This window comes from Syzygium oleosum, unplaced genomic scaffold (assembly GCF_021117445.2).
Source record: "Syzygium oleosum isolate NSW1041296 unplaced genomic scaffold, Sole_v2.1 Sole_v2.49, whole genome shotgun sequence".
NCBI classification, from domain to species: Eukaryota; Viridiplantae; Streptophyta; class Magnoliopsida; order Myrtales; family Myrtaceae; genus Syzygium; species Syzygium oleosum.
In genome coordinates, this window is record NW_026607533.1 from 1,148,784 (window position 1) to 1,161,901 (window position 13,118).

At 41.9% G+C, this 13,118-nt stretch overlaps 1 protein-coding gene across 1 annotated transcript; it reads left to right on the top strand.

Annotated features, from left to right (window-relative positions):
* The first annotated feature begins 5,150 nt into the window (after nucleotides 1-5,150).
* Nucleotides 5,151-12,783, top strand: LOC115689510 (pleiotropic drug resistance protein 3-like). Its single transcript, XM_056306958.1, has 22 exons — nucleotides 5,151-5,718; nucleotides 5,819-5,903; nucleotides 6,044-6,203; nucleotides 6,287-6,363; nucleotides 6,473-6,526; nucleotides 6,616-6,706; nucleotides 6,821-7,122; nucleotides 7,206-7,487; nucleotides 7,584-7,897; nucleotides 7,978-8,138; nucleotides 8,217-8,320; nucleotides 8,415-8,568; nucleotides 8,651-8,779; nucleotides 8,907-8,977; nucleotides 9,065-9,397; nucleotides 9,864-10,154; nucleotides 10,354-10,437; nucleotides 10,685-10,818; nucleotides 10,989-11,216; nucleotides 11,711-11,882; nucleotides 11,994-12,248; nucleotides 12,378-12,783. The coding sequence occupies exons 1-22, from the start codon at nucleotides 5,675-5,677 to the stop codon at nucleotides 12,642-12,644; spliced, it is 3,792 nt and encodes a 1,263-aa protein (XP_056162933.1). The 5' UTR covers nucleotides 5,151-5,674; the 3' UTR covers nucleotides 12,645-12,783.
* Nucleotides 12,784-13,118: the final 335 nt, after the last annotated feature.

Consider the following 13,118-nt stretch of genomic DNA (forward strand, 5'->3'; position numbering starts at 1 on the left):
TTTTGGCCTTTACACTAAATTTTACATTTATGTTAAGAAATCATGTAGTTTCATATTATAATTCCACCACGAAAGATCATGTAGTTTCATCAGAATAAAAGGAATTATTGACCTTGATTTCACCTCTTCATTTTTCCTACATTGGAGCTGTAGTTGTGAAAGCTTCTGATATTACACACCTCAAATGTGGAAGGGTTAACATCTTAATTGTGGGCCTAATTCCAAAAAAAACCCCAAACTTTATACTTTGTCCCAATTATACCCTGAACTTTTTTTTGTCTCAAGAAAAACCTCAAACTTTTCTCCGAGTCCCAAATCTACCCTACCGTTATAACTCCGTCCAATTAACGTCAGAAAAAAAAAAAAAAACAGAACCAGCAGCTGCGGCGTGGCCAAGCCTTCGCCGGTGGCCGCCGCCACAGCCGCCGGGAAGGAGCGGCGGCCCTCGCCTGGGCCTTCCCGAAGGCCGGCGACCCTCGCCGGCCCGGGCGAGTCGCCGGCGAGGGTGCGGCCCCGATCCGGGGCGAGGGTCGCGCCTCCCCAGATCGGGGCTGCAGACCCTCGCCGGCGACTCGCCTGGGGCGGCGAGGGTCGCCGGACCTTCGGGAAGGCCCAGGCGAGGCTGCGCCTGGGGTCGGTGGCCCTCGCCCTGGGCCTTCCCGAAGGCGGCGACCTCGCCGGCCCCGGGCGAGTCGCCGGCGAGGGTTCACGGCCCCGATCCTGGGGCGAGGGTCGCGCCCTCCCCAGATCGGGTGCGCAGACCTCGCCCGGGCCTTCGGGAAGGCCCAGGCGAGGGCCGCCGCTCCTTCCCGGCGGTTGTGGCGGCGGCCACCGCGAAGGCTTGGCTGCCGCATTCGCTGGTTCTGTTTTTTTTTTTTTTTTTTTTCTGACGTTAATTGGATGGAGTTATAACGGTGGGGTAGATTTGGGACTCGGAGAAAAGTTTGAGGTTTTTCTTGAGACAAAAAAAAGTTCAGGGTATAATTGGGACAAAGTGTAAAGTTTGGGGTTTTTTTTGGAATTAGGCCCTTAATTGTGAAATCAAATCAAGCAAAAGGAATTGTGTTGTGGTAAGATCTGAAGCCACACTTCATGATTCATTTTTATGACATGATTTAATTAATGAAGCCGATTATTTGCAAACAAGGACAAGTAAATGACTCATTGCCGCGACTCTTATCGAATTAGCGCAAACATAGTTATGAATGGTGATTCATTTTTAACGTTTTCCTCAATAGAGGCAAGAGTGGTTTTTAATATTACAAAATCGAATCACAAACATCAAACTTGTACATAATATGAACTAGACCTCGAGCATGTGTTAAGCATGCACCAAATTCATATTCATAATATGGGGGGAAGAATACTAGAAGTGCCAAAACTTATATACGGCGCTCACTTTAGTGCCAAAAGTTTTCGCCGGCTCACTTAAGTGCTAAATCGGAGGAAAAACGATCACTTAAGTGCTAATGGCGAGAAATTTCGGCCAAATTAATACGTGGCATTTTTAATTAAAATTTTAATCTGAGTTGGATTTTTTTAAAAAAAAATCAGTCTATGTGGCATTTTCATGTGTATAATTCGATTTTTTAAATATATTTTTTGATTTTTTTTTCTTTTCTTCCTTCTTTTCTTTTTTTCTTTTCTTTCTTCTTCTTCTACCTTTGGTCGGTGACCAGACACCGGCCATGGCTAGCCGCCTACCCTCGCCCGAACGAGGCCGCTGTCGCCCGCCATAGGCAAGGCCCGGCCGACCCTCGCCTTGGCGAGGGTAGGCGAGCCCCGGTGAGGGTCAGCCTCGCCTTGCCATATCCGGCGAGGCCGGCCCCCTCGGCCGGGCCTCGCCTGTGGCGGGCGACGGCAGCCTCATCCGGGCGAAGCCAGGCGGCCGGCCATGGCCGGTGGCCGGTGTCCGGTCACTGGCCAAAGGTAGAAGAACCGGCCACCGGCCAAAGGTAGAAGAAGAAGAAAAAAAGAAAAAAATCAGAAAAAATATTTAAAAAATTGAAAAAATATTAAAATATTATAAAAAAATTATCCCCATCAGCACCGATGTGCCATGTAGGACTGAGAAATTAATAAAATATGACTACGTCGAATTTTCGGCGACTCAAATCGGAGTTGGCACTTAAGTAATCTTTTTTTTTTTAAAGTTAGTGATCCGAAAAAAAACTTTTTACACTAAAATAAGCGCTGTACATAAATTTTAGCACTTCTAATGTTGTTCCCCTCATAATATGCACCGAGATCTTTGACTTTGAGATCTGAGGGTTGCAAAACTTATTCCCATATCTCTAATGATGTAGACGTGCGGATCTTATGATCACATTATATAAGAAAACATTCGCCTGCAATTGGCTGAAAGATCAAAATAATAGAAATGGTGCAGTCGTAACGAGCCAGCCTCGTCCATGAGGATCGAGCTCTCCGAGACCGAGCGGATACAAAGCCAGCGCTTCTCTTCGTCGCTGCGCCACTGCGCCTCGAGCAGCTTCAGCAGTGTTGCTGATTCAGAGGACCAGACGCCATCGACGTTCGGCGAGGATCGCCAGCGGGAGGATGGCGACCTGGAGCTGCAGTGGGCAGCAATCGAGAGGTTGCCGACATTCCGGCGGCTGAGGGCAGCGGTGCTCGACGGCGGGGTGGTGGACGTGGCGAAGCTCGGGGACTCGGAGAGGCGGGTGTTCATGGACGGCCTTTTGAAGACGATCGAAGAGGACAATCTCCGTCTCCTCCAAAAGCTCCGTCAGCGAGTGCAGAGGTGAGCGAAGCCAACTGCTTTTGTAACACGACCTTTTCGGAACAAAATGAGTATGCTTACGTTGATAGTCCAACACGACAGACAATGGAACAGTCCGAAGAATTCCGTGCTAAACACAATCTGTCGTCTACCTCAGACGTCAAACCACAATAAACTAATTACTTTATGCTCGTATTGATACTACAGCTCTAAAAAGGGCAGAAATTTTTTATAATACCACAAAAAACCCCGAACTAATACACTTATAATAAATTCATCCTAAATTGATTTTTTTATCACAAAAAATAAAAAACCTGTACACATGTGATAAATTTACCGTCAATTGATTTCCGTTAAAATTTACCGTCAAATTTCTGAGTTGAATGACACGTGACAGTTAACAGGTGTACCGGTTTAGGGTTTTGCTCCTCCATTTGTCACTGGTTTACAAATTCATGATTTTTTGTGGTATTAAACTAATTTAACGGAGGGTAAATTTGTCACAAGTGTATTAGTTTGGGATTTTTGGTGGTCAAAAAATTAGTTTGGGGTAACTTTATCACCGGTGAACCAGTTTGAGGTTTTTCGTGAGTCAAAAAGTTAGTTCGGAATAAATTTATCACAAGTGTACCGATTTAGGGTTTTTCGTGATATTAACCTTTTTTACTTCTTGCATGTTCAATTATTTCCTGTGACAAAGTGCAGCTAATGTGATATTAATTTTGCAGGGCGGGTCTTGAATTACCGACCGTGGAAGTGAGATATGAGGGTTTGTGCATAGAAGCTGATAGCGAAGCCGTTGATGGGGAACACATACCTACTCTTTGGAACACACTCAAGTCCGTCTTCTATGTGAGATTTTCTTCTCTGTCTCATTATCTCTCATTCCAGCTTAAACATTTCCTAAGAGGATTAACACCACGAAAAACCATAAATTAGTACACTTGTGATAAATTTACTCTAAACTAATTTTTTGATCACCAAAAACTCTAAACCAGTACATCTGTGATAATTTTATCCTCCGCTAGTTTCCATTAAATTAATCGTCAAATTTCCGAATTAGATAACACGTGACATTTAATGGATGTACAAGTTTGAGGTTTTACCCTGTTTATCACAAGTGTACCCATTTATGATTTTGGTGATATTAATCCAATTTAACGGAGGGTAAATTTGTCATAAATATATCAGTTTAGGGTTCTTGATGGTCAAAAAATTAGTTTACGATAGGAGTGTCAAAAACCAAACCGAAAATCGAACTGAAACCGAAACTGATCCGAAAATTCATGTATTTTCAATTCGGTTCGAATTTCAGTTAGGATAATAAGTAAAAAAAATCGGTTAGTTGATTATTCGATTTGGTTCGGATTTCGAATAGGATCGGATCAAATTTCGATTTCTTTTTTATTTTCTTCCCTTCACGTACACCCTCTCTCCTCACTCTCACTGTTCAGAATTCTGAACCGCAACTCTCTCCCCCTTTTCTCTCTCTTCCCACTCACTTTTCTCTCCCTGCGTCTCCTTCTGATAGCGATGCCACAGACCATCTCTCTCTCCCTCTGCACAGCATCACAAGGAGAGAAAAAGAGCAAAAGGCACTGTTTTGCCCTCTTCTTCTGCCGCAGCAAGCTTCTTGGCTTCGATCTTTTAATCCCTCCTGTTTCTTCCCCCCCCCCCCCCACATCTCTGCAATCTGTCTCCTCAAACCCTTTAACTTGAAGAAGAAGGGTGGTTGGTTTGTTCGGGAGCTTCAACGAGTGGTTGAGCGAGTACGGCAAGAGGAAGTGCAGGAGCTTCTTGCAGAGAGCCAGAGCTACGATGAAGAAGAAGAAGAGGAGGAGCGGCGGCAAGCCGCATCGGACTTCTTGGCCACCGCCGCCTCCTTGTACTCGGGGAAGCTCGCGGCTGTGGCGGAGGGCGATGGCGAGCTCGGGGACGACGTGGCCATGTCACCGGGCTGGGTCGGGAAGGGGAGGGTAGGGGTGTGCTTGCTCCGAACCAAAAGGCCACACGAACCGGATATGAGCCGAACCGAAAACGCGATTCAGTTCGAAAGACCGAACTGTTCGGTTCGGTTCGGTTCGGTTTTCCTAAAAATTCGAACTGAACCGAATGTTCGAAAGCACACATTCAAACTGTTCGGTTCGGTTTTCCTAAAAATCCAAACCGAACCGAATCATTGACATCCTAGTTTACGGTAAGTTTGTCATGTGCCAATTTGAGATTTTTTATGATTAAAAAAATAATTTTAGTTAAATTTATCAAATATGTAGCAGTTATGGATTTTTCGTAGAATTAACCCTTTCCAAAGATTGGTCAATAATGATATAATTAAAGTAACAACAAACTATTTTATTTTTGTAGAAACTATGCACTGATAACTTGCCCTACTGCTTTTGGAACTTTTTTTTTGAAGGTTGGAATATCAAAGAATCACTTTTGAGACATGAGGAAAAAACATCATATGAGCCACATTATGCAAATCGATCTTACGATTAGAAAATTGGCAGTTTTGGAATATCTATCTCTTAATGGGACATGCATTAAAAACATCTAATTTCAAATCTTTCACTTACTGTGAATGGATGGGGTGCGACATACGTGTTGCACTATGCCTTTATATAGAAACTAATTACCTATTTTCGCAAGATAAATTCCTAATGAAACCTATGGAAAATCCAGTTGCACCTGCTTTACAATCTAAGGAGTCTTAAGGGGAATTAATACAACTCCTTTTGACTCGATTTTGTTATCTTTTATTGGCTTATTTGGTAGCAAACTTATTAGCTCATGCAACTGCTTCTCTATCCTATCAAGCTATTGTAATCCATCCTGGTAAAAATCATAGGACATAAACACCAGAACCATGATCCATTTTTCTCTGTGAAGCAGGCTCCAACAAATAAGGTTGGCTGCAGGTATCAGGGGAACAAGATGAGAATTCTCAAGAACATTAGCGGCATCCTTAAACCTGCGAGGTTAGTATTAAAGCTTAGCATACGCACTCTTTTAGATTCACAAGTTGATTTCTATGATGCTGCAATACAGCATAATCTACATCTCGAGGAGTTGTCGCAGGATGACACTATTGCTAGGTCCACCGGGATGCGGAAAGACCACCTTATTACAAGCATTAGCAGGCGAATCAGAGAAATCGCTCGAGGTATAACCTTTTCGGTATTCAGTCTATTGGAGATGTTCCATGCTGACAAGAATAGCTACTATACTCAAACTATATTCAGACGCAAATGATTATGCATATATGTAAGATTGGTGGAATTGATAAATGATGTATGGATCAAGGTTAAGGGAGAGATTTCCTACAATGGTCACAAGCTGAATGAGTTTGTTCCTCAGAAGACTTCAGCCTATATAAGCCAATATGATTTGCATATTTCCGAGATGACCGTGAGGGAGACGCTGGACTTCTCTGCGCGTTGTCAGGGCATCGGAGGAAGGGCAGGTACCAGTTTATTCTCCGGCCTGGAAGTTATTGTTTGTTCCAGTGATCATTTCTGATCCTATTTATGTTGCTTTTGGTTGAAGACATATTGAAAGAAGTTAGTAAAAGGGAGAAGCAAGCAGGAATTAATCCAGAGCCAAGCATAGACACATACATGAAGGTTAATGTTTGCACAAAGTTGGATTAATCTTTTTTTTATTTTTCAATTTTCCAGTTATAGAAGCAATTGGCAAATACTGGTTTCTGATGACTTTATTCGATATGAACAGGCAATATCAATAGGAGGACTGAAAAGGACACTCCAAACAGACTACATATTGAAGGTAAGTTTTCCAATGAGAAAACAAATTGAGAAGTATATTTTCCACGCATATTCTTTTTGCACTGTTGCTGTCATTTTTCGCCTTTTCAGGTTCTTGGACTCGACATCTGCGCAGATATAGTTGTAGGGGATGCGATGAACAGAGGAATTTCTGGCGGTCAAAAGAGAAGGTTGACAACTGGTTAGTATTACGTGAACTTACAGCGAATGATGAGAAATTTATACGAACAGTTTCAATGTCACATTGAAAGTTTTAGGCTTCATTACAGATCTTTCACAGTGCTCTCTCTTCCAGGGGAAATGATAATTGGTCCGGCGAGAGTTTTATTTATGGACGAGATATCAACGGGTTTGGACAGCTCTACTACCTTTCAGATCATTACATGCTTGCAGCAATTGGCACACATAACAGAGTCCACTATTTTGGTGTCGCTTCTTCAGCCAGCACCCGAGACTTTTGATCTCTTTGATGACATAATTCTAATGGCAGAGGGACATATCGTGTACCATGGACCTCGGACTGATGTTCTCAAGTTCTTTGAACACTGTGGTTTCAAGTGTCCGACGAGAAAAGGCATTGCTGACTTTCTCCAAGAAGTATGCACTCTCGCTTAAAAATGGGATGTCCGAACTGTGCAAGGTTAGCGCTGACATATTTTGATTTTGGGAATTCTTGGCAGGTAGTTTCCAAAAAGGACCAGGCACCATACTGGCATCACAAAGACCGGACTTATAATTTCATATCTCCAAGCACGTTTGCAAGGATGTTTAAAGAATTTCCAATGGGAAAGAACCTAGACGAGGATCTTGCCAGGCCTTTCGTGAAAACTGAGCTTCACAGAAGTGCCTTATCTTTCGAAATTTACTCGTTAAAAAAGTGGGAGTTGTTCAAAGCGTGCCTTTCGAGAGAATGGCTCCTCATGAAGTGCAACTGGTTTGTTCATGTCTTCAAATCAGCGCAGGTAATTGCCCGTTGGGACTCAAAATGTGCAGTCACAACACATAATTTAATGAGAAATGTACGCGGAATTCATCGAGTTGGTGGTTTCTCTTTGCAGCTTGTGGTCATTGCAGTTATAACAGTGACCGTCTTCTTGCGCACACGAATGGAACTCGATTTGGTGCATGCGGATCTGTTCATGGGCTCCCTATATTACGCTCTCATCCGACTCATGGTTATTGGCATTCAGGAGCTGGCAATGACGGTTTCCAGACTTAGAGTCTTCTACAAGCAACGAGATTTTTTCTTCTACCCTGCATGGGCTTATACCATTCCAGCAGCCGTATTGAAAATTCCATTCTCTTTACTTGATGCGTTTCTGTGGACAGCTATTACCTATTATGGAGTTGGTTATAGTCCTGAGCCACAAAGGTAATTCTGACATTCACTATATCAGAGAGCTGATCTGAATTTTAGCCATTCTCACTTCCAACTTATTCGATGACTGTCAGGTTCTTTAAGCAATTGATCCTGCTCTTCCTAGTGCATCAAGTATCAATATCAATGTTCCGATTGATAGCTTCCATGGTTCAAAACCCCCCGGTTGCAGCAATTTCCGGTCTATTCTCCTTACTTGTTTTGTTTTTATTCGGTGGCTTTGTCATCCCAAAACGTAAGTTCAGTTTTACCAGTTCTAATGGTAGTGAATTTAGGAAAGTGACAGGAACTTAGCGACCGTGTCTCTCTGCAGCTTCTCTACCTGGTTGGTTGAAGTGGGGTTTCTGGTTATCTCCATTGTCATATGCAGAAATAGGTGCTTCAGTTAATGAGTTTCTCGCTCCGAGGTGGCAAAAGGTGACATCTTGAAGAACAAACCAGTCTCACATGAATGGATTTCACATGAAGATGGTAGTGTTTAGTATTTAACAGGCTTAATTATCCTTCGTAGGTTTCATCTCTTAATGGCACTCTGGGGCAACAAGTGCTCAAACAGCGTGGTCTAGATTTTAGTGACAACTTTTACTGGATATCAGTTGGGTCATTGATTGGATTCTGGCTGGTCTTCAACATTGGGTTCACCTGTGCTCTGAGTTTTTCTAAAGGTAATTGAAAATTCAACCTAAGAATATTCTCAGCAGGTTGACATTTTTCACTAAAAAACATGCATTTATTGGCTAATCGCAGCTCCGAGTAGATCTCAAGCTGTTGTCTCTAGTAAGAAGCTCTCCCAGCTGGGTAAAGACAGAGACATTAACCGTCCTACTCTAAGAGAACAGGTGGCTAACAACGATACTGCAATAACAAAAGTTAGGGGTAAGAAGATTCATAAGCAGTTAGTTAACTATCATCTATTTAAAATCTGCAAAACTGCAAATGAATGGTTGGATAAGGTTATATTGCCTTTGTTACCAGTGACAATTGCAATTTTAAAATTGTATAGGGATGGTTTTACCATTTGAACCCACAACTCTAACATTCGAAAACGTTCGGTACTTCGTCGAAACACCCAAGGTGAGGCATTTCAGTGGCTGAACTTGTATTGTTGTGCCTATCATATCAATTAATGATTGGCATAACAGACCCTCCAATGTTTCCCAGAAAATGAGAGAGCAAGGTTTCCCAGAGAGAAGACTACAACTTCTTCGAGATATTACCGGAGCACTCAGACCCGGAGTCCTAACGGCTTTGATGGGCGTCAGTGGCGCAGGGAAAACAACATTAATGGATGTTCTTTCAGGAAGAAAGACTGGCGGTTTTATCGAAGGAGACATAAAGGTTGGAGGGTATCCTAAAGTTCAAGCTGCGTATGCCAGAATATCTGGCTACTGTGAGCAAACCGACATACATTCTCCACAAGTTACAATTGAGGAATCAGTGGCATACTCAGCTTGGTTAAGGTTGCCAGCCCACATTGACACAAATACGAGAGCCGTAAGATTTCTTCATCTGGATTGAATATGCCAATCATTTTGATACCCTATTCCTTGATATATGAGCAGGAATCAAACTTGGAACAAACAGATTGAGCATCAGAGCTTTCAAAAAGTGGATAGAACCAGGAAGTTTTTTGTACATCGCGTATTGAGACACGAATTTCAATCTTTTTTATTAATTGCTGGATAAATCTTGTTGACAGTCTTGTCCATATATGTGCCAATCAACTGCTAAATCTTGTCCTCAAATGGACAGATTTTAGCATATCATGTGTATGTATCTATAATTAACAGATGTCTAGTGAGGACGAAGAACTTGTGTGCACTAGATATTCTCGTGTTGATCAAACCAGCAAGAAGACAAAAATTGTATATGGTCTCTCGCGTCACAGATCGAGTAATGAGATTTTGCATTAATTAGTAGCTAAATCTGCATCGCAACTGAATTCTATGTTGTCAATCAGGAATTTGTGGCTGCAGTACTTGAAATGATTGAGCTAGATGACATAAAAGATGCTATAGTTGGTGCTCCTGGTGTAACCGGTATATCAACTGAGCAGCGTAAACGGCTGACTATAGCAGTGGAGCTTGTTGCTAACCCGTCGATCATATTCATGGACGAACCTACTTCTGGTCTTGATGCCAGAGCAGCCGCCATTGTAATGCGAGTCGTGAAGAATATTGTTAGCACAGGGAGGACAATTGTGTGTACAATTCACCAGCCAAGCATTGACATATTTGAGGCTTTTTACGAGGTAACTTGCTAATGCATTTGTTTCTATAGCAGTCTCTTCTACTCGCCGTAATTACGCTTAGACAATAGAGTTTTGGTGTATATTACAATCACATGTCAATTCTTGCACGATTCACTGCTCCCTCCACATGTTTTCTTTAAGTGCATTGATAACTGAGAAGAACATAACTGAAGCATATCGCATTTGATAAACTGTCCAGCTAATCCTGATGAAAAGAGGAGGTGAAATGATATACTCTGGAGAGCTTGGCGAGCATTCAAATAAGCTTGTTGAATATTTTGAGGTAAGTTTTACACCTCAGGCGTGAGCACTTCAATTTATACTTCTTTTTCTACAATTTGCACGTCGTTAAGTAAGAATTGCTTCTATTATAAGCTGCAAACAATGCTGATATAACCAAAAGGAAGAAAATTATACGAAATAGGCAAAACTATTGAATAGTCTTATCAGGTAATCTACACTGGATATGAAAAAACTTAAATTGAATTAAGAAAGCTTGACTAATGAATCCCTACATTTCCCTTGTGCAGAGTATTCCTGCAGTGCCAAAAATCAAGAATAATTACAATCCTGCTACGTGGATACTGGAAATCACAAGTCCTTCGCTAGAAGATCAACTTCGTATAGACTACAGCGTCATTTATAAGGAGTCTGAGCGATGCAGGTAAGCATACAGTAGACTAATGTAGAAAGCACACGTTAAGCACACAGTAAGTGCTCATTAAGCACACAATTTGCAAAATTCAGTGCTTCTGTCTCTCATGTGATGCTATCTTGGAGTGCTGACCAGAAAATGACACCATGTCTGCCGTTACATTTTGTTGATCTTTGTAGGACGAACCTAGAATTAGTTAGAGAGCTAAGTTTGCCAGCGGCTGGCACAAAAGAAATAAGTTTCTCTGCACGCTTCCCACAAAATAGGTGGGAGCAGTTCAAAACATGCTTGTGGAAACAACATTTAACCTACTGGAGAAGCCCTAAATACAACCTGGTGCGCCTGCTATTCATCACGGCATCTTCCTTGTTGTGTGCCTCTCTCCTTTGGCAGAAAGGAAAGGAAATGTAAGTTGTTCTTCATTGTTAAAAAATTGGGAATGCGCGGAAGCATGGTTTCGATATCAATAATAGTTTTTGGTTAATTGTGCAAGTGTGTGTAGGACATATTTGATAGAGGACAAGGGAACAAGGTAGAACATACAAAGTTGTAGGAGGAAATGTTGGTGTTGGTGGAGGAGTACAAGGGTATGGAGTTTATTCTCAACTCCCCATACACTCAACATGAATGAGTATTGCCTATTTATAGGCATTTCCACCGACTTACAGCACCAACTTTAGACTTTGTTTACAATATCTTTTGTAGCAACCATGTTTTCTGTAAAATATTTTTAAGACTGCACATGCCCATCCTAAAAGGCTCTAGAAATTGGATCACAAATTCCAACATTCATAAACCTAGTTAGTCCGGAAAAAATGTTTTATAGCTTGTCAAACATCGGGATTAGTACCTTGTAAAACTTACAATCTAAGATGCTGAAACATGATTCTTTGTTTTGAAGAAATGACGAGCAGGATATTCTCAACATACTTGGATCACTGTTTGCCTTTGTGCAAGTCACGGGGATAGGCAGCTGCACTTCGGTTTTGCCATTTGTTGCTGCCGAACGTATCGTTGTCTACAGGGAAAGATTCGCGGGAATGTACTCGTCGTGGTCCTATTCATTTGCTCAGGTCGCTGATTCATGCTCCTTTGCTATGTATTCTCTCGACTAATTACTAATATATTTCTCGTTCTTCTTCCCTATCTTAACAAAGATATTATGCCCCTCAAGTATGTTGCAGGTGGTCATCGAAATTCCATACATATTCCTGCAAGCGGTTCTGTTTGTGCTGATCACATTCCCTGCCATAGGTTTCTACGTCTCATTCTATAAAGTGTTCTGGTACTTCTACACCATGTTTTTTACGCTGCTCTATTCCAATTACTTCGGAATGATGCTGGTTTCACTGACACCGACGTACCAAGTGGCTGCATTGTTCGTGAGTTTTTCCTACACCATGTTCAATCTATTCTGCGGGTTCCTCATTCCCGGACCCGTAAGTCTCTGATTCAACTTCTGCTACCCCTTCAAGAAACGGCGGAAGCATATCTGTCACGCTAAATCATGAATATTAGTTATCCTTTAACACATCTAACTGCTCGTCTTTTTCCAACCCTTTTGACAGGAAATTCCGGTGTGGTGGCGTTGGTTTTATTGGATATGCCCGAACGCGTGGTCATTGAGAGGTCTGCTTAGTTCGCAATACGGAGACATCCATAAAGAGATCACAGTTCATGGACAACAAACAACGATCAGCGCCTTCCTGGAAAGTTATTTCGGATATCACTACGATCAACTCTATATCGTAGCCATCGTGCTTTTGACCTTTCCGCTAATTTTCACGTCTGTATTCGCTTGTGCCATTGCAAAAGTGAACTTCCAAAACAGATGAAAGGGAGTGTAGAGACCGCTTCATTGTATGCTTCCACCTAGAAAGATCATGTAGTTTTCGATAATAGTGATCAATCAAGCCATTGAATTTCCAAAGCCGTTCATTATCAGAGCCTTCAACTGCTCTTTAAATTCTCAAATCCAAACTCTTTTTTCTTTTCCTTTTCTAGACAAGCGAGATACAATCACATGATAAACCAAGTCGAACCGTATTGGAGTTGGAGGCTTATATCGAGCTCTCGATTCATGGGCCGTGTGCTGTTTTGCATCATATCATTTCCGTTAAATGAGAGTGATTGAAAATTTGAAAGGTGGATCTAAACAGAAATCACCTTGAAGTGAGTGTTTTCGAACTCTTTTGGCCACAAATTATCTTAATACAAATGGGGAAGACCGAGTGAAAAGGCAATTTATCCTTTTCTTTTGCTGGACATGGTTTGTCTTGTCATATGCTTGTATTTCTAAACGTTATGCA